Here is a 23,418-nt window from a genome sequence, read left to right on the forward strand (position 1 = left end):
CCTCCCACCCCACCCCACCCCTAAAAAAATTGTTTCTAAAAAAAAAATTTAATTTCATAAATTATTTTCTACTCTAGTAAAAATAAAAGATGTTTCTCACAAAACATTTTCATTCATAAATCGAACACTAAAAATCATTTCTAGAAAATATTTTCTACTCACCAACCAAACATGAGAAAATAAGTCCAAAATCTACTTATTTTTCAGGAAAACATTTTCCTTCATACCAAACACACCCTTGATCTCTTTTTTTTTTTATGTACAAACTATTTCTATCAAACTACTATACTTGAAAAGAAGTGTTAATAGTACGCTCATTTCTATTATCGTGTTAAAGAAAATGGACCTTAGACATAACATATATATATATATGTTCAAGTGTCAAATTCAATGTATGCACACAAAAAAAAATCACTATTACTATCAAATTAACACTTCAACGCACATGTTACACGATCGTGATGTATGCTCAAGTGTTAATTCGATGAACTTTTTTTGTTGTTGCATATACCAAAATTTTCACTAAATATTTTTCAATCAGAAAATAGTGACTAAAGCAAAATAAAAAAATGGAATCAAGCAGTTGAATATAATTTTTTTAAGACTAATCTTAGTATTAAATAATTACGTAAAATAGCAACAGTTAAATTTAGAATTTTCCAAAACATCATTAATATTATTAATAAAAATAATTTAATAAAATATATAGAGGTCAAGTAATATAAAACGTCAGAATACTTCACTTTGAAATTAAGGTTAGATTTCCCAAATTCAAAGTTTTTCCTAAATGGACATAACCAGGCAACTAGCAGCTGGTAATTTTTACAAGAAAGTACTAATTTTAATTAGTGATACTTAAGTGTGATTTTGATATTCCAAAGTACAATGTTAATCTTCATGTAAAAGTTTAATTAGGTACAACTATTTATTTAACTACTAGTCTACTATGCATCAAGCAGCTGGTCAACCATTTTTTACAAATTCTTATTTTATTTATTTATTTTGCATCTTGAAACAAATTAGAACAATAAATACTAAATATAAGGTATACTTTACTAATTTATCCTAATCTATTAAATATTTCTCGAGATTTGGACACTATTAAGAAGACATGATTTTTTTAGTTTAAGTCACTATTAAAAAATCACTATTTTTGCGGATTAAAAAATGTTCAGTGTTATTTTCACCTATATTTTAATTAAATTGGTTAAAAAGGAAAAAATAGTAATATTTTCATACGAAAAAAAATTAGAAAATTTTTCAGTATTTCAATACAATTCTGTTTTTCAATTTGTGTTTTTTCAGTAACCTAACTCGTTCAAAAGATCTAATTTAGTCGCCTAAAATAGAACAAAGCATTTTTGAATTGAGATTAAAGATAAATTCAAAATTTAATTTTTATAGATTCAGAATTCTTGAACAACACTTTTTAAATATTAATAATTAAATTTTAAATTTAATATATTAATATAATAAAATTATTAAATTCTATCAAACTCGCACCTTAATCAAGACACTTTGACCCATCCTTTAAAATAAAATAAAAATGAGTGAAGATTAAATAAGTTGGTAGAGTTAAGTAACCAATCTTTCATTTAAACGTGTCGTATAGTCTAAACATCCCATGAAAATATTTTAATTCATGTCTCAATTTGTGTTAACATTTTTCGTTTTTCGTGAGTCAACTAATTTAAGTTTGATTAGAAATTTGTGAATAAAATCTTCAATCTTTTTTAAATGAAATTTATATACTCCTTTGTAAGCTACGTAAAAAGTATTATAAGTCACAATATTTGATAATTCCAAATATTTAAAAGATCTATAAAAAATTTACGATCAACGATAGACTCGTTTAAATCCCGAGATTCGAAATGTGCCATTTTAAAATGAAAGGAATGGAATATAAAAATTAAAGCATATATAGATCTTATAATATAGATAAGTCTCCCATGCATCAAATATTAGTTGTGAAACAAATAAACAACCTCAATTCTCTCATAACACCACACTAAAAAAAAACATTACACTATACAAAAACACTTAGAAAAAAAAACACAAAAATTCCAATGGATTCTATTGTTTCTGAGCTTGAAGGAGTTCTTTTGAAAAACCCTAATCCCTTTTGTTACTTCATGTTATTAGCTTTCGAGGCATCGAGTGTAATTCGATTTGCTTTTTTACTAATGTTATGGCCAATAATTCGATTCCTCGAATTTTTAGGGAGAGAGGATTACGGATTAAAACTTACTATTTTCGTAGCCACGATAGGGGTAAAAATATCTGAAATTGAATCAGTGTCTAGAGCTGTTTTACCTAAGTTTTATTTTGATGATATTAATATGGAAGCATGGAGGATATTTAGTTTGTATGATAAAAAAGTTGTGGTGACTAAAATTCCAAAGATAATGGTTGAGAGATTTGTGAAAGTGCATTTAAGATGTGATGAAGTTGTTGGTAGTGAACTTGTTAGTAAATATGGATTTGCAATTGGATTAATTAAGGATGATTTTGACAAGATTAAAGATGGGATTATTGAATTATTTGGTGATAAACAACCAAGTTTAGGTCTTGGTAGACCAAAATGTGGTTCTTCTTTCCTTTCTTTGTGCAAGGTAAGTACACACAAAACTATATATTTTTTTATTTTCTTAGTCTTACATCTCTATAACTACCTCATGTTATTTCTTTCGATTTGAATCAAATGACTTTTGTGTATATATTGAAGTTAAACTCGTAAATATATGGTAAAGGATTTAATTATTATTAATAAGCGGCTAATTAATTAGAAGCAGTTAACCGTTTGTTTATATGTCTGTTTTTAGTGAAAGATAAATTGTTGTGTACATATTAAAGTTAAACTCATAAATATATACAAAGAATTTGACTATTATTAATGAGCAACTAAGAAGCAGTCAGTTGTTCGTTGACATGTCTGTTTCTAGCCAAAGGTATTTCTGAAAATTTTATATTTCAAGTTAGTTATTTTACTTTTTTTTTTAATCTATTATATAAAATTTCTAACAATCATACTTCCAACTGTACTTTTTGAATTTTATTTATGTATTACGTAAATTTTTTAAAAAAATCGTAAGAAAATATATTAATTCAACTTATTAGCACTAACAAATGGAGATAATTTTTATACTATATATTATATATATCATATTACTTGCACTTGTTGCAAACTTGCCACTAAATTTGCTTAATTTTCCAAGATTATAAATGTATTAATAAAATATCTTTTGGTTGAACTAGTTATGTTAAAAAAATTTATTTGAACGATATTTGTAATTTAAACTTTAAGTCTATCGATACATTTTTACGTGATATATATATATGTAATACGTAATCTGTAATATTTTCTAAGTCACTACTTATATTTCCAATGATCTCATAGTGCATGTAATTTTTATTTTTATTTTACCTTATAGAAGTTATTAACTAATGTTTAAAATGTTATATGGAACAGGAACAATTACAACCACCATTCTTAAGAAGCAAAAATCAAAACCAACAAATTATTATCAATCCATTACCAGTAATTTTCCATGATGGTAGACTTGTTATTCGACCAACACCATTTTTAGCCCTAATAATACTTTTATGGATTCCACTAGGTATTATTATAGCTACAATAAGAATTATCATTGGCTTAATATTTCCAATATGGTCAATTCCCTATTTAACACCTTTATTTGGTGGCAAAGTCATAGTCAAAGGAAATCCACCGCTACCACCATCATCATCAGCTATCACGGTGACCAATCCAGGTGTATTGTTCGTATGCACTCACCGCACCCTCATGGACCCCGTCGTCTTATCGATCGTACTCCAGCGTAAGATTCCCGCTGTGACTTACTCAGTCTCTCGATTGACCGAGGTTCTGTCCCCGATACCGACTGTACGTCTGACGAGAGTTCGAAACGTGGACGCACGGAAAATCAAATGTCATCTCGAAAAAGGAGATTTGATTATGTGCCCTGAAGGGACAACATGTAGAGAACCGTTTTTATTGAGATTCAGCGCACTTTTTGCTGAACTAACTAACAGTATTGTCCCTGTGGCCCTGAATTATAAAGTAGGGTTTTTTCATGGAACAACAGCTAGGGGATGGAAAGCTATGGATCCAATATTTTTCTTGATGAATCCTAAACCAATTTATGAGGTGACATTCTTGAATAAATTACCAGAAGATGCCACGTGTTCATCTGGGAAAAGTCCACATGATGTTGCAAATTATGTTCAAAGAATTTTGGGTGAAACATTAGGATTTGAGTGTACAAATTTTACAAGAAAAGATAAGTATAAAATACTTGCTGGTAATGATGGAATTGTATTAACAAAAAATTCTAGCACTAATTATGGGATTAAGAAGTTGATTAACACCTTCATAAATGTGGTAGGCACAAGAAATAAGATGATTATGAGGTACTTTATTTAAGTTTATTATGTTTGTTTTTTTTGTTGTACAAATTGAAGGAGAGGTACTTTGCATTTTTTTTTCTTTCTATGTTCTTTTAATTTTTTTTTTAGGAAATGTTGAATGAAATATTGGATTATAATTGCCTTATATATGGCTAGGGTGTATAATTTTATTTATTTTTACTATTTTCAACAAGAGATATCTTGTTTTCTTTTTCTTTTTGATCAATTGATGTATTTTTATTAACTGTTTTTTTTTGTTTTCTATTTAACTGTATGAATAAAAATACTGATATCGATAATAAATATTTTATATATTTTGAGATAAAATATTAATATTAAATTATTTTGATAATAAAATAATTAAAATACTCTTAAGTTATTTGTACAACAAAATTTATAATCATAGAAGTATCTCAAGGAATAGAACGAACAACAAATTAATATTTTGAGAATAAAATTAAATATATATATTAGAAACAAATTAATAAGAAAGTTTTTAATCGAATTAAAAATGTTTTTTCAAAGTATCTAACAAAATAACCCATAAAAATATACATTTTTAAAAGTAAAATATTACAAAATCTCTAAGTCAAAAGAAATAAATAGAGTATATATAGATTTGGGTAATTATGTCGGAATCGGATCCTTTTGCACACAAAACGACATCGTTTTAAATGGCAAACCCGAAATTCATAAACCATTTTTTTTTTTTCAATTTGATGAGCATTTTAGCTTTGGCGTTCGAGTCCAGTTTCTGGATCTTTCTAGAGTCGACTCGTTCGCTCAAAATCAATCAAATTTGATAAATTTTGTATTGTGTTTTGATCAATCGCCATTAATCAAAGCCTGTAAGTGTTTGATCTTCGTTGTTTCTTTCTAAGAATTTTGTTCATTTTGTGTATGTTATGATTTATTTAGATGCACCGACAATGTTGTTATCTTGTTGAATTTACTTTTGGATATGCATTGGTTCTGCTGGTATAATTTTTTGAGTTGTTAAAGTTTAGTTTGTTTGATGATTTTTCTCTTTGAATTGATGTAATCTGAGTGAATTTCAATTTTTCAGCTGATTATTGATGAATTTGGGTTTTAGGTGGAGTTATATTTTGATTTTTAGTTGTACAGACTGTAATTAACATTAAACATGTTAAAATTGATGCTCGGAGACTCTTAAAAAAGCTTACTTTTTTGGTAACTTTGGGAAGTAAAGGGGTTTTAACTTGTTTCTGATTTTTATACATTATGAATAAAATGGGTTCTTATATTGTATTGACAAAAAAAGGAGACTTTTCTGCTAAAGAGAATCTCTAGCTGCCAATTATTAGTCATTTAGTCTTTTAGTATGCAATTCTTTTTTTAGTGTAACCCTTAGGGTGTGGTTTGGTGATGAATGAAGTGGGTTAAGAGTCATGAGATCTAACGTTCAAAATTTAGTAGAGACGAAATGCTAGGTGATTGGTTTCTATCTGGTCTATTTGTTGCTGGTAGGAGGCGGTATGTATCCTTAGTTGAGGTGAGTGCAAGTTTGAAAACACAGTTATACTGAAAAGAAACGTCTTTTAGTGTATGATATGAATTGTATGAACTCATGTTTACTATGAGTGCAATGCTAATACGGTATGGTTTACTTGGTCCCTCGTTCTTTATAACATTTGACTTAAGCCAATGTGAATGTCCTTCCTGCTGCTATCGTCAGCTTTCATATACTCCATTGTAGACCTGGAGGTATTAAATATGCTCGAGCTTCGCTTGTGCTGGAAAATGCATTAGCATGGTTCTGTTGTTAGATGATGGATGTAAGGGAGGATAGAAGACAATGTTATTCAGTTAGTCAGTTAGGGGTGTTGTCAATTGGGGAATATGTGTATACATGCAATAAATCTGTGTTAATGTACATACGCTACTCCTCTAACATGAAGGAATACATTCCCTCCTTTTCATCCTGTGTGAAGGTGTTTGACTGACGTGATAGTTAAGATGAGTATGTACACTATATAACTGGTATACAAGAAGAGTAAAGCATGTAGAATACCAATTTTCTACACATATACTTGTCCCCTGCTCTATTTTATGTGATACTTTTCTTTTTAGTCCGTACCAAAAAAGAAAATGTGACACCTTTCTTTTTTTTGAGAACAATTTACTCTTAGCATCCCCATTTCACCCCTAGTTACATAAATGAAGACATTCTCTCTCTTCTCAGTATTTTTCGTCCTAATTTCATAATCTGTTCTTTCTTGTGAATTGCGCTATTAATCTTGAGAAAATAGCCAAATGCGCCTCAATCTATTAGCCAGTTTTCAATTACACTCTTAAACTTCATAGGAGTCCAATTATCCCCCTGAACCTTTTATACCCTTAAACTCTGATCAGTCCAAGAAGGTGAATACACCTCTTGGAAGTCCGTAACGGTTGATGGAGAAGTCTAAAATAGCTAAGTTGAATTAAATACTTCATGTGCCAATTTCTAGTTGGAGATTGTATAATTAATTTCTTTTTTTAAAATTTTTAAATTATTATTTTTCCTTTTCTGATATCACAAAATCATCATACTCATTTCATGATTTCTTCAAGCTTTTCTCAAAGTCTTTCAAAGGTGGTCTCTAAATTACATTATCGTTGATCTATTCCCACACAAGTTCGATGAAACTCAGAAAAACAGCGATGAATATGTTGAAATGGGCTGTTGGAGTGTTGAATTTGAAGCAATTGAAGGGGCCCAGTAAGAAGCAAAATTGAAGAGTAGCTTCTGCATTTTTCGCTGGCTTTTCGATGTGGGGAATTGGAGGTTTGACGAAATTTAAGAAGGGGCCAATATTTGGGGGAAGTTTTGGGAGACGTTCAATGTTTCTAGGAGTAGAAATAAAAGGAACTTTGTGAACCATTTGAGCTGCAAACTTTGAGAGATCTATTTATGGAATCGTATAGCCAAATTCAGCCATGAAAATATTTCAATATGCAAATTTTTGCCATTTTCCGCTACTGTTGTGTGATAAAAGTAACTGGCGGCACTTCATGAATTTCAAGAGATCAAATGTAAAAGAAAGAAAGATATATCAAATGAATATACTCTACATCAATGGTCGCTCCGGCAAGCGAGGAAGAAATCGAATAAAGAAGAAAACAAAGAAACAAGGAAAAAGAAAAAAAAATTAAAAAATGAATACTCAGTGCAAAGGTTATGAATTTTTAGAGAGATAATTATTCTACTTTAAAGTAGTTCAGCGGGTTAATAGGACTCCCGTGATGTAAAGGTGTGTAGTTGGTAATAGGCTAATAGTTTAGGTGGGGTGAGGAGGCAGGGCATTTGGCTATTCTAGTTAATCTTCAGTTATGACAGTTTGCTTTAGTGTTGTCTTCTGAAACAAAGTGCAGTGGGTTAATATTTGTACTGGACAAGTTCCTCACTTTGTATTCTCTGGATTTTCAGTTAATTCAAGCTCTTCAGTGGGATTTGGTTGCTGGACCTTCTATCCTGTACAACTCCAAACATGAGTTTTGTTTTCCGAGGCGCTAGAGCAGATATAGAACCTGGTTTTCCAGGATTGATCCCTGAGCGCCGTGCAGTGGTAGTCTCCTACATCTCCTTCTAATTTTGGTCTTGGTTGCCCTAAATGCTTCTAGTGATTGTTACGTTTGTTATCTGTTCTACTCATCTTATGTTCCCTTACTTTTTTTCTTTTTCCATATTCAGCGAGTCCATGCTGGCCGTCCAGTTAATACTAACTCACTAGCTTTTCTTGTCACAGGTACCTCTAGCTTACATCAATTTGTTCTATTATTTTTTTGTAATGTCACATTTGTTTGATTTACCTAGATCTTTCAATATAACCACTTTGTTTTGGCAGTGCTCTTGCTGTTCATGATTCTGAATTCTCATCAAATGTCACCAAACTTTCTGGTTAGTGGTCTCTTAAAGAGGGATATCAGAGCATGTGCGATTGAATTAATCTGGCACTTATTTTATTTATGTGGAACTTTATGTGTTTTGGCTTAAATCTTCCTTGCAGCTGTGGTTGGTGCTTGGTGTCTTCTTCATGGCAACAACCCTAAGGATGTATGCAACGTGTCAGCAGCTTCAAGCCCAAGCACAAGCTCACGCTGTTGCTGCAAGTGGGCTTCTTGGTCCTACAGAGTTGCGGCTGCATATGCCCCCATCAATAGCACTTGCAACTAGAGGACGGTTGCGAGGCCTCAGACTACAGCTTGCACTTCTTGATAGAGAGTTTGATGACTTAGGTGACAATGCATGCATCTCTGATCTTGAGCATTTTCTGGCCTTCTGAAAATCCAGAAACCATAACTTATCTTGAAATGATCTTAAAAGGCGTGGGAAGTTTATTGATATTTTTTGGTACTAGCAGATTATGAAACGTTGAGGGCACTGGATTCTGATGATGCTCCTACAACCCCATCAATGACTGAGGAAGAGATAAATGCCCTTCCTGTTCACAAGTATAAGGTTTCTGGACCCCAAAGGTCTGTGATGTTGACTTCATTTCTACTTTTCTTCCGCACCCTTATGAGTTCTTAGCTTTTGATATATCAATTTGACTCCTAAATCAGTTTATGTCTTCTTCCTCTCTTCTTTGTTAATTTCCATCTGTGGTTTGTGATTAATGGAATTGAGGAGGTTATTGTCAGTTTTAATCAGGTTTTAAAGATTACCATACTATGGTGTCAACTTGGATGATTTTTCAGGTTGCTGGTGTACTTTGATTTGGTCATATGCATGCTGGAATTTCATTTACTACATAATTGTATATTATACGTAATCCTAATGTAGAATTTCTGCGCAGTGAGCTATGTTATTGAGTGCTGATATTCTTTCATTTTTCATTTTCTTTCTCCGTAGTGGAAGTTTAGGAATTTTATATCTCAATTTCTCCAATGAAGTTGAGGACAATATTATCTGTATGTCAGTTCTATCGCTCTTTTTGTGATGGGGATTCCCTTCCTCGTAATATGGTTATCGATAACCTTGTTATAGATCAGTATATATCTGTCAGCACTGTGCCATGTCTCTCCTTTAGTAATATCTTGGATTTTCTTGATCCTGATGACTGCTCTTCTTGGCAGTGCTGGTACATCAACACACCCAACATCGTCTTCAGGGTCCACTGAGGTACCTCGTTTTCTAGCCCTTTCTCGAAGCTTGTAAAAGAGATGCCTACCCAATTGATTATCTTTTGGAGTTGTTATTGACTTGTCGCATTCTAGTGTCCTTTTCATTTGCACAATTGATTTGCAGGAACAGTGTTTGCATGACTTATCTATAAGACAGAATGTGATGATGTGTCCTATTTTTACTACTACTTCCATTTCATTTTATGTGGGGATGTTTGACTTGCACGGAGTTTATGGTCTTAAATATGCCTTAGACGTTGTTTTGGTTATAAAAGCTTGTCATTGTGGGTAAAATGGGATGTATCAAACTATATTTCCAAGTATAGAAATTTTACGTTCTTTTCGCAAGAGACTTACAGACTAAAAAGGAAAGAGTGAGTGCCACATAAAATGGAATTTAGGGAGAATGACCTTTTGGATAAATTCCAGGTATCTTTACCATAATGTACATTTCGATGACAAACTGATCCTTATCCAGTGACACCAAAGTGTGTGCGCAAAATTATACTCTAATATTAAAGAAGTGTCTCACCTGCATTCAACTGAACCATTGAGCTCATGTCATGTTTAAGTGTAGATGCTTCTCCCATGCTCCTTACATGCGCCGACCTAAGCCGTGTCCCTGAACTGGCCAATTCTGATGTTTCCTGTTTCTTTCGCAATGTCTTTCTCCTCCTCATACTGAAACTAGTCTTTCTAAAAAGCACCTTCTCCAGAGATGTTAGAGAAGTATAATAAGAACCTTGTCGAAGAAGCTCTATGAGAACTGTTTTCACTTACTTTATATTCTGACGTTCTTCTCCTCAACTCAACCATAAACCAAAAATGTCAAAAGATTGGAGGGCAATTCTTTCTATGGCTATCAAGCGTATAGCAATGAATCTCTTTCTTCATTCAGAGGATGAAAAGATAGCTATCAAAGAAGGAAGAATAAAGAGGAGTAAATTTGAAGGGGGAGATATAAGCTTCTTAAATACAACAAAAGACAAATTACCTTGCCGCATTGGCATCCTTCATTGTTGATGAAGTAAAAATCAAATCATGTCAGCGATTTGCATTATCTGTGCTAGACTCATTTATTATTTGCCTAATGTAGTCTTGAAAACTTCTTTTTTTTCACAAGAAGAGTAAGGAATTTATAATTGTATTTCAAGCAGAAGAAGCAAGAACCTGCAAATGCTGTAGGAGGTACAAAGAACTCAGATGACGAACTAACTTGCAGTGTCTGCTTGGAGCAAGTCAGTGATGGTGAACTCATTCGTAGCTTGCCTTGCTTACATCAGGTTAAGTATTTGATAGTTATGTTTATTCTCGTGGTAGTCTTCTACACATGCTAGCATATCCCACATTCTTTACCTTCATAAATTCCTTTTTGAGCACATTTCCGTAGATCAATAAGATTTTTGTTTTAATTTAATTAGTTAGTATCGACAATCATCTCAACTATGGTGAGCTCACTTCATTATTCAAGTGTATTATGACAAGGAAATATCATGGTTTAGACTTTAGATAATCTTGCATAGAGAATATCATATCTTTCCGTCTTTTTGGGGGTTGTGGGAAAGAAGGAATGGGATGGTCGTTGAGGATAAAAATTTGCCTAATTTAACCTTCTAGCAGCAAAGTTAGTGAAGTTTAGTATCAACATTTGGACATAATATCTCAGAGAAGTTACATACTTTTACAATTTGTATCTGTTGTTTTTGCAGTTCCATGCAAACTGCATTGATCCATGGCTACGGCAGCGGGGAACTTGCCCTGTCTGCAAATTTAGGGCCGGGTCCAGGTGGGATGAGAATGGACAAGGAGGAGAGGATGCTTATGATATGGTGTAGTTTCAGCTTCGATACATATATATACATATATATAAACAAATATATGCACCACAGAAGCCTGTATCGTCAAACATCTGTTATGGCACTCAGTAATTGTGTAAACTAGCAGAAATATGTCACATTGGTAAATACTAGCTTAGTCTTATAGCTTATCAGGATACCGAGGCGAGATCCCTCATTCGAGGTACACACAGCCAATGAGCCTGAACAATCGTTTCGTCGAATGTGTCTGTTTCCTCCCATCATTGTGTTGTACTGGAAAATTGTATCTGGAAATTTTAGCTGTCAAATGTGGTTATTTTTATCATCAAATTGATCCTTTTGTCTATCCCGCGGGAGGAAGCAAATTTGTTAGTTTTCCCTTCGAGATCATTTTCTTATGTATATGAGGCTCGAAGGGACCAACATGGCTTAGTGCTTTACCTTTAATCAGAGGTTTCGGCTTAGAGCCATGACAGTGGTAAATTCAGAATTTTTTATTTATGGATGTTTAGCTATTTCTAATTTGAAGTTGGTATTAAAACTGGGTGCTCAAATTACATATTCATACAAATTACTAGATTTTCTTTATAATGATGGTGTTAGCTCCAAAATGTAATGGGTGCTCAAGCACCATAAACATGAATGTGCATCCGTCATTCGGTCCTGACTATGAAAAAAATCATGTTGGGAGTGTCGCCCTGAATGGGCCTTATAGAGTGTAATTCGAATTTAGTCAGAACTCTAATGTCGTCCGGATACCGATGGGAAAACAAAAAAAAAGTCTCAAAGAGTATCAGGATGAACTAATGTGAATGAGTGTAAGCTTCGAAAATAATTGGTGTTGATCGTATTAGGTGCTACTGTGCTAGCAAGAGAGGCTAGTAATTTTCATTAGTTCTTTACAAAATTCAATAAAAGATAATTTAATATAAGGAGGACAAAATAATTTTTCCTAATCAATTTGAGATTATCGTTTTTCACACTATCACATGAAACAAGAAAATAATGAACCATAACGATTCTTTATTCTTTGTATTATGCTTCCTATGATTAAAAAAAAAAAAAGTTACATTTTATTGTTTTACTTTAAATATTGTAAATTCACATATTCAACATATTTTGATTGGATCAAATTTAACTCAATCCATCTATTTAACGCCTCTAATTTTATATCATTGAACTTTGGTATGAGTTGATGCACCACCTAACAATATTCTTCACAATATTTTCCGTTCAGATGCATGAATTTAGTCCTTTTCACGTTAATGGGGTATTACGTTGTTTCATCATTATGTTAAGACTCTAATTTATTAATTAAAAATTAGAAGTTTATCTGGAACATTTTATTAGTATCTTATCTAAAACAAAACATAGTTTTATATTAATATTAATCGTTAATCCAATAAATCAAGGTTTGATTCATTGGTATGAAAATCATGAATAAATATCAAACCAAACACATTATATGTGAAGAGAAAATGTATGAACGTCCCAATGTAGATGTATGAAAGATCCCCTGTAGATGGCTTTAAGAGAGGGAGAGGTAAATCGAAGAAATATTAAGGAAATATGATTTGACAAGACATGACGTAGTTCAAGTTTATCGAGAACATTGCCTTAGTCGGGAGGTTATGAAGGATATACATTAGAGTACAATGCATTGTCTTCGTATCCGTCCATATTAGTAATTATAGTATTGCTCTTATAGTTTCTCGTTTTTTGATTTCCATTATTATTTATTATCTTGTACTTTGGTTATGTATTATTTTGTTATAGTTCTTTGATGTTTTTATTCCTATATGTTATTTCTCATATTTGTATTACTTTTTTTAAAAAAAAATTTATTTTTTTCCTTTGAGCTGAGAATTTTTCAAAAACAGACTTTCGATTTTCCAATATTATTTTGTGGGATAATACTGAACCAATTTGATAAGGACTAAAAATTTGATAAACAGTAACTAGATCACAAGTCACAACTCTTAAGAACTAAAATTTAATTTTATCTATATTTGAAGGACAAATAGTTAAAATTACCAAAAAAAAATAAATTTGAGAAAAAAAGGACAATTTATTTTCTAAATTAAGAAAGCTAAATAGACAAGCATATATATAGGGCACTGCCTATGAATTTAATTTTCTGTTGCTGTCAATTTCCTCAGCGAGATTTCTGGGCTATCTTTTTAATGCAAAAGATTTGATTTCCGATTAATTTAAATTTATATAGTATAAGGCTCGTTAAAATTGATATGATATATAATTTTATGAAATTGAGTTTAAAGAGAATAGAGTATATGTAAATTTTATTCTTACTTCAAGAATTTATTTTATTTTCGAGAATAATTGTATTAACGGTGAAGGTTTGTAATAGGTTTACTTTCATTTGATTTTAAAAATAATATATTATTTTCAATTTTTTATGGAGATTTTTGAACCTTTTTATATTAAACACATATACTTTAATTATTGAATTAATTGTAGGCTCAAATATTACGGCTCTTTTTCAAATCCTGCTATAATCTATAGTACTATCTTATAAAGATAAATTTTTTATAGCTATAAATGTTAAATTACTAAAATATCTCTTACGAAGAATTGTGATTATTTTGATGAATTGTAATTTTTTCTACAGAGCTGTGACATTTTGAGGATTTGTGATTTTTTTGAAAATCGTGATTTTCTATTCAGGCACGATAAACATCATAATATTCTGTTTAGCTATAAATTGAGGGTTTCCTCTAACGTTTAAATTATGAATGTTTTAAGTTTTCTACTCTACTTCTCAATCTTATAAAAACCTTAAGTGTGATTTGTAGTAGTTGAGTGAGTTCGAAATTTGAGATATCACTAGTCTTTTTTGATATACACGTGAAAGAACATTTTTGACGTAATTATTAATTGGTCTTAAACATACACATGCAACATACGTATATGAAAAACTATTACATATAAAAGATGATTTGACATGACCTAAAATTTTAGGGAAAATATCTTTGAAAATCAAACGTAGGTATCGATCAAAATTTAACATGACTAGGTGTGGACTAGGAAAATCCAATTTAATTTCAACCTTGAGGACATACAAGTTGAGGACAAATACAAAGCTACAAGCTATGAAATATGGGGAAAAAAATAAATTGATTTGACATACCAATATATATAATTGTCCTTTCAAAACATGAATGGAAGGTTGTTGAAATCAAAAATAGGTCTCATAAGAATCCTAAGGTTATTATAGCTAGCCTTATATTTATTACTATATTTATTGTCGTTGTTGATTTTTTATCTGATGTTTGATATATTCATCGTAGTTCGAGTAATTCAGATTCACGTGTATAACATTTATTTTGGATAGCATTTTTATATCGAAGGCTCGCGATCGAAACGTCTAATTAAAAAACATCCTCATTGCTATAATATAATAAAATATGGCATTATTAGTAACATAGGGTTTAGTCCTAAGAAAATATATGTGCATCATTATTAGTCAATTTGTGTTTCACCATGCGGGAAATAATATATATATTCTCTCATAACTAATTACGCTCGTTTCTTAATTACAAACCAAATATCATATATATTTTACACATAAATAACATATCTCATAATTAATAACCAAAACTTTATATAACTTACGTAAATTATAATATCGATATAACTCACCTTAAAATTAACCACGAATCACGATAAAAAAGTGTTAATGCTAACCCTACATGAAACAAAGTAGCGTGGATATTTAGAGAACATAAGACATTCATAAATTAGTTCAGTGCTGACTGTTGGCATAGAAAGTGGAGAAATCAAAAATATAAATTTTTATTTAACACAAAACACCTTATTGTCTTGGATAAAAATTTTCGATACAAATTTAAATTAATAACATCGCAAATTTAAATTGTATTAAATAAATTTTTATTTAACACAAAACACCTTACTGTCTTGGATAAAAATTTTCGATACAAATTTAAATAAGTAATATCACAAATTTAAATTATGTTAAATAAATTTTTATTTAACACAAAACACCTTACTGTCTTGGACAAAAAAATTTCGATACAAATTTAAATTAATAATGTCGCAAAGTAGGTATCCCTACACCAAAGGAAAAAAAAATAAAACTCCCTTTTTTCATTTCAAAAAACATACCACCTTTTATAATTAGAAAAATAATTTAATTATAAAATTCTTATTTTATCGTTAATAATCTAAAAACGTTTTATACCATATATTTTTAATTTTTTTGCTTTTTATATTTAATATTAAATTAAACGATATCACTTAAAATTCGACAGATGGTGTAATAATAATTGAAGAATCCGTACGGAAACGAGAGGATATGTGAAGAGTTGGGCTTTGGCCCTCCCCACTACCCCGTGTTTCCCTCACCCCGCCCCACGTCAATGTTTCTGTCTAACTTTTTTCGATTTTAATTTGATGAGTTCAATTTTTTAAAAAATAAAAAAAATATTTTTTATGATTTAAGTTGAAAATACATAGGTTTTTCGTCCTTTAAGTATAAAATTTGAATTAAGATTAAAAAAAAGTAAGATAAATAAATAAAAATAAAGTGAAATACTTAGTTTGTTAGACTTATTTATTTTGATCATAAATTTTTGACGTAATACATAAATGTATCATTTTACTTGGTCTCATTATATGTTTATGTTCTTCAATTTTTTATATGTATAGTTACACATGTAAATTTGTATAAAGTTGAACGAGTAGATAACGAGTCCTATAGGACATAATACACGTGGATATTATATAAGACTAAAATTGTCAGGATGTCACTTAGGATTATTGTGTCTATTGATTCAACTTTATAAAAATTTAAAAGTCTATTATGCACGTCTAACGTTGGAAGACATAAATGTGAAGTGAAATCAAGTTTAAATATTTTCTAAATATTATCCTCTCACCCTTCTCGATATATTGTCCAAGTTTTAATTAATAATCTAATACGTTTTGTAGAAGGTTAGAGTAGATTAAAGTTTCACAACATTAATTAAAAACTGAATTGATAATCTTCTTAATCCTTTAGTGCATTAGTTTTTATAGCTAAATTAGATTTGAGATTCATGATTTTTTTTAACGCAATAAATATTTTTTATGATAATTATATTAGATTTAAAATTCATTTCTTTTAACAAGTATTTCTATGATCCACTAATGCACATGTAGTTGAGTAAAAATTTGAAGTTAGGTTGGAGTAATTGATTTATTTGATGAAGACATTAGACTGTATTTGATTACTTGTGTTGACCTTGTTATTAGCTGGATTTACCTAGAATCTCACATTTTCTTGTTACAACGATATATATTCAAATATAATTTTATAATAATTCGTTTTAATGCATACAATATACTAACAACTATTGGATACAATTTCTAATAAGAAATTTTAATACAATAACAATATATTTTGAGTAGATTGTACACAAGAAACTAAACATTTTTCCTAATAATATTTGTTGTCATGTCACCCAATAATATTTTTCATCACATGTTTTTATATTTTCTTTTCAACAATCAAATGATTTTACATTTTATGTGGGTCTTTTCACCTTTTATTTTAACACAATACAAATAGTGCTAAGATTCAACAACAATTTTTTTTTATAAAAAAAAAAAGAGAAAACATTCAGAATTGTCTGTGTATTATATATATATATATATATATATATATATATATATATATATTTTAAAAATGTTATCATCCATTATACTTTCTTGACAATTCATATCAATAAAATTAAATTATCTGATATTTTCTATTATCATTATCTCATCATATTTATTGCTGATTGGAGAAGATAGATATTTCATAAAACTAATCAAATGAATATAAATTAATTTCGCACAACACAATTATTTTAAAAAAAACAAAGGAATAGTAACAATAAGCATTATGATGGAGGCGTATATTATATTTGACCTATCTAATAAAAATCATAATTTTTTTTTTAAAAAAAACTTCTATAAAAAATTGTACTTATTACTAGGGTTCAAAGAAGAGTAAAAAAATCACCAAAAATAATGATGAAATGATAAATATTCATCGATTAAATTCATATAATTTATCTTCAGAATAAAACTTTTCGACGTGAATCTCAATTAATCGAGCCTAAGACATTGAAAACCTTAAACCCTATACAATAGTTGACGTGTAGTACTCTTCCTCCTTTAATACATACACTTCAACATCAATCAATTTGATAAAATTCTTTTGCAGGACGCAATTACTATATAGTAAATTATATTTATTTTCCATATTAAGCTGTAATTTAAACAGACTAAGTAAAAGTATAATATTAAATTTCTGAGTAATTTTTGGTACTTAAGATTGTGATGTGTAACTGTTACAGTGTACCACACACCAACTAATCCCTAATATCTCGTAATAATAATATTCACTTTTTTTTATCATCACATATTTTAGTATTTATAGATCCACTCTTTATCACTTTTTTTCTCATCACCACTCTAATATTATTATTTTTTTCCATTTCTCCCTTCCTAGGGTTAGGGTTTTGGTCAAGTACCCCTATTTTCATTTTTATTCGAGTTACATCGAATATGTTATTATTATTGTATCGATAAAGATCGTGATGATATAGTTCAAGTCAATTTTTTGCGGGTGGAGCATCATCAAGATTCACATAGCTACATTAGGGATTTTATTATTTTTAAAAACCCTATGGGCGATGTGTGGGAATCTTGATGATGCTGCAGCGGCAAATAATGGCTATTTTTTCAATAGTAACATTTTTTGATGTTCATAAAATCAGATCGTGATATATTGTAAGTATTTAATATCTTATCTTATAATTTTTGGTAAATATATATGTTGTGATTTTCCGTTGAAGGAGGTTTGAATTAATCATCTTTTGTTCTTACGGAAAATAATAACATTCTAGATTCGCCTCTGAAAAGAATAGTCCATAAAAAGTTGTTATAGCTGAGAAATGTCTGATTTTTTTAATTTTTTTATTTATTTCATAGAAGTGAATTTCATCTATTTTTTGTTTCAGAAAGAAAAAAGCAGCCTAGATATATAATTTTTTTTACTTTTAATTTTCTATCATTCTTGTTGATAATAATTATTTTTTCTGAACAATTGGCAGTACTGTCTGATGTTTCAGTAATCATGTCTGTACTCCCAATATAACAGGTAGATTAAAAAAAAACATCCCGCGTTAGCAAGGTTCGGAAGTATTTCGCTAACCTAATAAACTTGCTATAACTTCTTACACTCTTAAAATATCAATATTTTCCTTTGAATAATATTTAGTGTCTATTTTCATAGATCTTTTTATATAATAAAAAAATTAGATTTTTTTTATATTTTTGTGAGAATCTATTTTAAAGGTGATTCAATGAAAAATGGATGCAAAAAATGGTGTTTATACTTCATTGTGACATTTAAATATTTACAGAGGAATTTTTTATAATTTTTTGTGTGTGATATTTGCATTTTATTGGTCTCTTTGGATTCTGATTTTTTGTCATTACTAACTAGCTCTTTTTGCTTGGTTTGTTACAGTTTGATTCTTTTAGGGGCCTTTAGCATATTAAGCCTTCACATTTTTTTTGCATATGGGGCAGTCCCATCTACAGTTCATTAGGTCAGTCAAATATTCGGATGTTCGGTATTTGATTCGATATTTTTAAAAAATTATTTTTGGTAATATGATCGTTAGTTGATTAAAAATAGATATCAAATAATACTGAATTACATTCAATGTTTGATATTTTTTTTCAACAATCAAATGTTTGCACTATGATATGTTGAATGTCCTCAAATATTTTTTAATCTCGTGGCTTTAGAGAAGTGATGGAAAAAGTTGAATTAAGGAGTTCTCAGAAAAATAAATAAAGATATTACTTTTCTGGATGAACTTCAAATTTTGAATTAAGTTTTTCTTATGATCTTAAAGTATATACTTTAATGTCACATTTTTCATGAATATAAGAGCATGTCTTCATGGTAAAAAAAGATATGAAGTTAAATAGTTTGAAAATTAATTTCATTTTAATGTTCATATGATCTTATTTTTGGTACATAAGTTATATTGTTTTTGTAACATTTTCTTTTGACTATTAGAGGATATTGAAGACTAAGAAATAGAATTTCATCCTAATAAATAACCTATAATTTAAGAAAATTGCGGAGTGCATTAGGAACTATAATGATCCGTTAACATAATATAGCTATGGAGTGTAATTAGGGACGACTTTATTGTGGTATCAATTGCAAGTAAGTGAGAGGTGTGAGGAAGCTAATTTTTAGGGTTTCCCTGTAAAATATTTGTCCTTGAGCATCAAAGATTTTGAGAAAAACTTTGAAGTAGTTGCTCTCATTGCTATTATATTATGACTCTATAATCTATAGAATCATTAATAAATTTGTATCCATTTTTTTGATATTATGAAATTTGATAAGTAAGATCTTGAGTTCGAACAAATATTTACATAATTTATTTGTATTTGTATAAACAGAGAAATTATATATATTTTTTCGTGAACAGAGAGTCTATTATAAATAATTCTTTTTAAAGGAATAAGTGATGATCGAGATGTTGAACTCACAAAAAACTTAGTAATTGCTTTTAACTTATAAGTCAATTCTAAGTTATGATATTTAAAATATTTTTTTAAAAAAAAAATAATTTAGCTGAAAAATTGCTTATAAGTATTTTTTTGATTTACTCAAACTCTTCACAAGTACTTAAGAGACATCTTAGTTTAAAAACACTTACAAGAAGCCAATCCAAACAGGACCTTAGTTCAAGTGATAAAAGAGGCGTTTATGATTTTACAAGTTCAAATCCTACACATGCATACTAATTTTGATATTGAAGTGGAGAAAATTAAAAAGAATAAATTCTTTTTTATCTTCGAGTTTCGTAAATAATTGATTTTAAGAATTATCATAAATAAATATCTTGATATAAAAATATATATACACATCAAAATCTTTTTTTTATAAAGCTTGGACACGAATTTTGGATGTGACGTTGTAGTGTTACACATTGATGATGGACGAGAACTATGATTTGTTTCAACTTATCATTTGAACACATGATAAAGTATTTTTGATCAAATATATTTTTTTGACTAAATATATCAAATTAGTTAATAACTTTAAATATATAGTGATTTTTAATCATATGCGTTAGTTTCAGTAAGTTGTAAAACACCACCTATGGTGATTATGAGATATGTGTGATCGAACACTAGTACATTGGCTTGGTTGTTTAAAGTTTGGAAATTTTTAAATAATGATAAAATATCTCTGTATCTTTATTTTTGAAACAATAATAAATAAGGGAAAATTATATACAACAGCAAACTATATAGGGTTTGATTTAATTGTGCTCCATAGCAAACGTTTGTAAAAAATTGCCAGGCGCCTCTCTCCCAAATATCTCGCTCGCCACTCTCCTCTAATCTCTCGCTCGCTTCCTCACTTTTTATACAAACACAACTGTATAAAAATTGTTTCTAATTGTATAAAGCAGAGAAAATTGTACAAATACAAATATTTTTGTTCCCCTCTCTCCCCTCTTCCAGATCTCGCTTGCCACTCTCCCAAATCTCGCTCGCCACCCTCACCTTTCTCACTTATACAAACAGAAGCGAAATGTATAAATTGCGTTTCTGTTTGTATAAAGCGTGAAAAAATTGTATATACACATGCAAGTATATATATTTTCGTCCTATACACTTATAATTATACAATAAAAATACTCCCCTGCCCAGTTTCTTTTGCCTTTCTCCCTTTCTCGTTTTATACAATTTTCAAATTGTATCTAATTTCTCTCTTTCTCGTTTTATACAATTCGATTCAATTGTATATTCCTAGTCAAGTCTCTTTTGTCTTTCTCTCTTTCTCATTTTATACAAATTCAAATTGTATATAATCGTTCTATACACTTATAATAATACAATTCGTTTTTATACAGTTCTCTGCCCAAGTGTCTTTCTCTTTCTTGTTTTATACACTTCATTTTATACAATTTGCTTCAACTGTATATGTATAGCGAATTATAAAGTTTCTATGTTTGCTATGGAGCGCAATTATGCAAACTTTGCTATAGCATACAAATATGAATTTTTTGTTTGCTATATGTGAAAGTTGCCCAATAAATAAAGCACTTCAAAAATTATTTGAGCAAAATGAGCAGGCAATAAACTTATTTAAATGGGCTTTATATATAACAAAGTCCAATTTAGGCCCAAGTCAAATCAATATTACAAATGAAGTGTTGTTAGCCCATTGATTTTCATTACTTCTCTGTGGTTTTCCCCGTGGTCCTTTTCGAGGTAAATCGTTTATGTATTAATTTCTATTCCTTTTTAGGAGCTTTTATCTTTTTGTTCTTAGTCCATAAACTTAAGGGATTGGAGGTAAAGATTATTTACCATCCGAACAACGCCTATATATTACTTAATCGTTTCATTTAACCTTCTTATTTTTTCTGGCTTTTGATAGTTCTTAGGTAAAACCTTCAACGGTTTAAAATAAACACTTTTATCTTTCACATAAGCTTAACAAAACACACTATAGGCATAATAATAGACAATTAGACATAACAACCAATTCTACATTGTACAAAATCTTGGATACCTCCAAAAAAAGAAAAATAGACGATATTTAAACACGAGTCTCCCTCCTTGAGACGATAGCGAATAAAATCTCAAGATCAGGAGGGTGAAAATAACCTTCCTTAGGTGGAGAACTCTGTTGTTTCACATAAATTCTTTTCTTCCTCGGCGTTGGCGGCGGGCACATAGAATTCACCATAATCCTATGTTTTTCATGTCTTGGTGTCTTGCATCCTTCATCTATTTCCATCAATTCATTATCTCTCTTCACCATAATCGCGTAACGCACCAATCTCTCCCCAAAAAATAAAAATAGTTATAACAGTCGTGATTATAAACGGATTGAGATAACAAATGAGTATGTGTGTGAGATTTTATATTAGTAAAGACTTCTCCAAGAAGCTGTTATTTTGACTTATGTTTGATCGTGTGAGGGAAGCTATATATTATGATTGTTGATTATCCTACGTGGCATAAAGTTTAGACACGTGGTTAATTTTGATTTGTTGAATTGAAAGTTTTTAATTTATGGTTATTTTTGTAATTATTATTTATAAGGAATGTGAATTTAGTCAAGTTGATGAGAATAATGGGCTTTATTCGATGCATATTCTTTCTTTGTGGGCCCAATTAAGTTATGGGCTATGGCCCATGATGATAATGTTGGATCCTTTTGGATTTTCTCCATAGATAAGATACAAGTAAATCTTATATAAAATACTTGATCGATAGAAACGGTAGCGAATTCATGAAAGTTTGAGGTTTATCAAAAACATCGCCCTTAAGAATATTTCATGTGACATAAATGTATCTCTCAATTTTTAGAATTCGACAAGCTCTTTTAATATAAAGTTAGAAGTCAGAGTTGAATAGTGATTACCGAAAATATAAAAAGGAGGAATTTGTCTTGATCTCCTCCTTCCTAAATGAAGAAGACTAACAAATCAATATATATATATAAATGAGAACCATAGAGGAGGTGATGTGGCACCTCTATATGGCCTCCATTTGCATTTAGCTTTTTCCATCTTTTTTTAAAAAAAATTATTATATATCATAAAAAATTAGTTAAATTTATCACAAATAAATATTTTATTAATGGTGGGTCATTTATAACAAAAACTCTTCATATTTTTTATTTATTTATCTCACTTATAATTAAAAGAGAAACATAATTTATTTATTTTTGACTTTTCTTAATTTAAATGAATTATTTTATTATAAAAATATATTACTTCATTTATACAAATACACAAATAAATACTTTATTTATGTATGAACATTTATAATTAAAAAAACTCACTATATTTTTTTTCTATTTGTTTATCTCATTTCTAATGATGAAATCATAGTATTATTTTTTTTACATTTTAAGTATTTTTATTTTTATTTTTGAATTTATTCACTAGGAGTTACTACCCATGACTTGCCCCTCTTTAATTTT

General features: G+C 29.6%; 2 protein-coding genes across 2 annotated transcripts; both read left to right on the forward strand.

Moving 5' to 3' along the window:
• The first annotated feature begins 1,991 nt into the window (after positions 1 to 1,991).
• LOC107020019 (glycerol-3-phosphate acyltransferase 5-like) lies at positions 1,992 to 4,446 on the forward strand. Its single transcript, XM_015220365.2, has 2 exons — positions 1,992 to 2,612; positions 3,470 to 4,446. Exons 1-2 carry the CDS (start codon positions 2,067 to 2,069, stop codon positions 4,439 to 4,441), a joined length of 1,518 nt encoding a protein of 505 aa, XP_015075851.1. The 5' UTR covers positions 1,992 to 2,066; the 3' UTR covers positions 4,442 to 4,446.
• Positions 4,447 to 5,115: 669 nt separating this feature from the next.
• On the forward strand, positions 5,116 to 11,866 carry LOC107018644 (E3 ubiquitin-protein ligase SDIR1). Its single transcript, XM_015219176.2, has 9 exons — positions 5,116 to 5,273; positions 7,856 to 7,994; positions 8,120 to 8,174; positions 8,274 to 8,326; positions 8,436 to 8,664; positions 8,790 to 8,904; positions 9,505 to 9,550; positions 10,710 to 10,835; positions 11,262 to 11,866. The coding sequence occupies exons 2-9, from the start codon at positions 7,917 to 7,919 to the stop codon at positions 11,385 to 11,387; spliced, it is 828 nt and encodes a 275-aa protein (XP_015074662.1). The 5' UTR covers positions 5,116 to 5,273; positions 7,856 to 7,916; the 3' UTR covers positions 11,388 to 11,866.
• Positions 11,867 to 23,418: the final 11,552 nt, after the last annotated feature.

The sequence above is a fragment of the Solanum pennellii genome, chromosome 5 (assembly GCF_001406875.1).
Source record: "Solanum pennellii chromosome 5, SPENNV200".
Taxonomy (NCBI): Eukaryota; Viridiplantae; Streptophyta; class Magnoliopsida; order Solanales; family Solanaceae; genus Solanum; species Solanum pennellii.